This window comes from Pterocles gutturalis, unplaced genomic scaffold (genome assembly GCF_000699245.1).
Source record: "Pterocles gutturalis isolate BGI_N339 unplaced genomic scaffold, ASM69924v1 scaffold24576, whole genome shotgun sequence".
In the NCBI taxonomy this organism is placed as follows: Eukaryota; Metazoa; Chordata; class Aves; order Pterocliformes; family Pteroclidae; genus Pterocles; species Pterocles gutturalis.
Window position 1 is genome coordinate 1 of NW_010101085.1, and position 3,922 is coordinate 3,922.

A 3,922-nucleotide genomic window follows, 5' to 3' on the forward strand; every position below is an offset into this window, starting at 1 on the left:
TTGAGGGAACTGGACTTGTTTAGCTTGGAAGGCTAAAGGGAGACCTCATTGCGGCTTTCCAGTACTTGAAGGGAGCCTATAAACAGGAGGGGGAGCGACTATTTACAGGGGTTGATAGTGACAGGATGAGGGGGAATTATTTTAAACTAAGAGAGGGGAGATTTAGGTTAGATATTAGGAGGAAATTTTTCACTCAGAGGGTAGTGAGGCACTGGAACAGGTAGCCCAGAGAAGTTGTGAATGCCCCATCCCTGGAGGTGTTCAAGGCCAGGCTGGATGGGGCAGGGCACTGGGCAGTCTGCTCTAGTGGTTGGCAACCCTGGGTTGAAACTAGATGATCTTTAAGGTCCTTTTCAACCCTAACATAGAATTCTATGATTCTATGATTCTCTGATCTTGGGATGGTCCTTCCAGACAAAGCCATGGCCTTGGGGCACCATGATGGACCTGGGTCAGAATCTGTGTACAGCCCTCCAAGATGAAGTCATGGCCTTGAGGTGTGTCATGGTTGAGGCCCAGGCAGCAGCTGAGCACCACACAGCCGCTCACTCCCTCCTCCCCCCTGCCCAGTGGGATAGGGAGGAGAATCAGAAGAAAAAAGGTAAAACCTCATCTGTTGAGACAAGGACAGGGAGGGACCACTAGCCTGTGGTGGTCACAGGCTGCAGACCAACCAAACCAGAGCACGATAACAAGAAACAAACCCAAACCTTAAGTATACCTTCCCCACCACCCCTCCCATTTTCCCGGCCTCAACTTCTCTCCTCATTTCTCTGCCTCTTGGGAAATGGGACTTGTGGTCAGTCCATCACACGATGGAGTCACGGCATCCTTTGGGCAGCCAACTGCTCCACCGTGGACCTCCACAGGCTGCACGGGGATATCATGCCTCACCATGCTCTTCTCCACGGGCTGCAGGAGAATCTCTGGTCCTCCCACAGCCACAGGGCTTCTTGCCGGTGTGGGTCTGATGGTGAGATGTCAAGTCCACCTTCTTCTTGAAGTGCTTCCCACAATGCCCACAGCCATAGGGCTTCTCCCTGGTGTGGGTCCAGAGGTGCCTGTCCAAGGCGTAGCTGCGGCTGAAGCTCTTCCTGCAGTGGCCACATGTGAAGGGTTGCTCACCCACGTGGATCTGAAGGTGCTGGATGAGGTTGGAGTTCGTCCCGAAGGTCTTCCCACAGTCAGGACAGAGGTAGGGATTCCTCCTGGTGTGGGTCCATTGGTGGGATGCCAAGTCAACCTTCCCCTTGAAGTGCTTCCCACATTGCCCACAGGAGAATGGCCTCTCCACTGGGTCAGTCCTTTGGCGCTTAACCAGGTTGGAGCTGAGGCTGAAGATTTTCCTGCAGTGCTCGCAGTCATAGAGCTTCTCCCCAGTGTTGGTCTAGAGATGCTTGACCTGGTCAGGGGTCCATCTGCAGTCTTCCTGCACTCGGGGCAGTTATAGTAGAGCATCTTGCCAACATGGGTGTGGCGATGCCAGGTCAAATTGGAGCTCATTCTGAAGGTGTGGGCGCAGACCGGGCAGACATAGGGCTTCTCCCCGATGTGGATCCAGAGATGTGCGATCAGACTGTAATTCTGTCCAAAGGCCTTCCCACACTCAGGACAGGAGTAGGACTTCTCACCAGTGTGGGTCCACTGGTTGGACACCAAGTAGGCCTTGAGCTGGAAGTGCTTCCCACGTTGGCCACAGCCGCAGAGCTTCTCCACAGTGTAGGGCTTGTGCATACGCAGGTTGGAGCTGACTTTGATGGTCTTCCTACTTTGCCCCCATGAGAATGGCTTCTCCCCGGTGTGGCTCCTCTGTTGCTTGAGCATGTCAGAGCTGTGGCTGAAGGTTTTCTGTCAGTGTCTGCAGCCGTAGGGCTTCTCCCCAGTGTGGGTCCTCTCGTGCTTGAGCAGGTCAGAGATAAGACTGAAGGTCTTCCTGCAGTGCCCACACCTGTAGGCTTCTTGCTGGTTGTGGGTCCAGAAATGTAGGAGCAGGCTGTAGCTCCATTCAAAGGTCTTCCCACACTCCAGGCAGGCATAGGGCTTCTTGCCCGTGTGGGTTTGGTGATGCTTGGCCAAGTTGGAGGTGATCCTGAAGGCACGGGTGCAAACTGGGCAGGCGCAGGGCTTCTTGCCAATGTAGGTCTGGAGATGGGTAACCAGGTCAGAGATATGTCTAAAGGCCTTCATGCACTCAGGACAGGTGTAGGGCTTCTCCTTGGTGTGGGTCTGGCGATGCCTGGTCAAGGAGGAGCTGGTTTTGAAGGCACGGGCACAGACCAGGCAGACGTAGGGCTTCTCCCTGGTGTGGGTCCGGAGGTGCTGGGCCAAGGTGGAGCTGTGGCTGAAGCTCTTATTGCATTGGCTGCAGGTGAAGGGTCGATAACCCATGTGGGTCTGCTGGTGCAGGATGAAGTTGGAGCTCAGCCTGAAGGTCTTCCCACACTCCTCCCACTGGTAGGGCCACTCACCGGTGTGGGTTCGTTGGTGGATCACCAACTGGCTCTTGTATACAAAGCGATTCGCACACTGGCTGCAGGTGAAGGGGTTCTCCCTGGTGTGAGTCTGTTGGTGGGTCACCAAGTAGGTCTTGTACTTGAAGCACTTCCCACATTGCCCACAGGAGAATGGCTTTTCCCCGGTGTGGGTCCTCTGGTGCTTGAGGAGGTCAGACATGAGGACAAAGGTCTTCCCGCAGTGCCTGCAGCTGTAGGGCACCTCCCTGGTATGGGTGCAGCAATGGTTGCCCAAGTTGGACCTGGTTCTGAAGGTGCAGGCACAGACCAGGCAGATGTATGGCTTCTTGCCCGTGTGGGCCTGGAGGTGCTCGGTCAATTTCGTGCTCCAGCTGTAGCTCTTCCCACATTGGCCGCAAGCAAAAGGTCACTTGCCAGTGTGGGTCCATTAGTGCTGAATGAAGCTGGAGCTCATCCCGAAGCTCTTCCCACAGTCGGGGCAGCAGTAGGGCTTCAGTGACATCCTGCCATTCTCCAGGAGACCTGGAAGGTTGATGGAGCTATTAGCTGAGGAAGAAACACTCAACTACTCAAAGCAGATAAGCAGACACTTCTTTACTGCAGCACGGGGGATAGCTCCAACCCAATGTGTCTGCCTTGGATCAAAATTCATTTGCTTTTATACACTTTTTCTGTCAAGTCATTATTACATCCGTTCTTTTACATGGATATGCATAAAATGCTCACTTTTAAATTTAACCTTTAAAATAATTGGTGTTTCTCGTTACATAACCTTATCAATATTCTTATCCTAAAACAATCATTGGTCAATTCTAATTAGCTCTACTGATTGGAATCCTTGATATTCAGATCATGTTGGGAAGGGTAACAGGGTTTCCAAGCAGTGTAATTGATGTCCGTGATGGTTTCCTTACTTTCTTTTTAAAAAAAAAAAGCATAGAAAAATCTAAATAACCTCCTGGTGAGGTTTCTGTAGTCACCTGTTTCAAAAAAACCAATCTGTATACATTATGCTTTAATCAAACCAAACTCTTATATAGGACTAACTTTTGATTATTTCATCAGAATATCTGCAACACCCCCCATGTCAGTTCATTTGGCAGTCCCCCAAACCTGGGAGCAATCAGCCCCATTTCCCCCTTTTTCACCCCAAAACACAGCCCTCTCGTTAATTAATCATACAATCCCCATCCCATAGAGGACTCAGACCAATTTCCCCACGTTTCACCCCAAAACACACTCCCCACTACGACTTAAGTTGCCAACCCCCTACTTGAGAGCAACCAGCCCAATTTCCCCCTTTTTCACCCCAAAATACGAGTCCCACAATTAGTTAATTCCCCCCCTCAACCACTGGGAGGAATCAGCCCATTTTCCCACTGTTTCACCCCAAAACGCGGGGAGGACACCATCCGAGCAGCTTCCCGCCGCTGACAGAACCGATCCGC

At 51.9% G+C, this 3,922-nt stretch overlaps 1 protein-coding gene across 1 annotated transcript; it reads right to left on the reverse strand.

The window, feature by feature from the left end:
- Positions 1-894: 894 nt before the first annotated feature.
- LOC104468136 (zinc finger protein 883-like) lies at positions 895-3,607 on the reverse strand (the record flags this gene model as incomplete). Its single annotated transcript, XM_010082167.1, has 4 exons — positions 3,588-3,607; positions 1,949-2,761; positions 1,403-1,831; positions 895-1,346 (listed from the first exon to the last, which is right to left on the reverse strand). Coding segments are annotated over exons 1-4 (1,714 nt in total), but the record flags the coding sequence as incomplete, so codon positions are not given.
- Between the last annotated feature and the right edge of the window lie 315 nt (positions 3,608-3,922).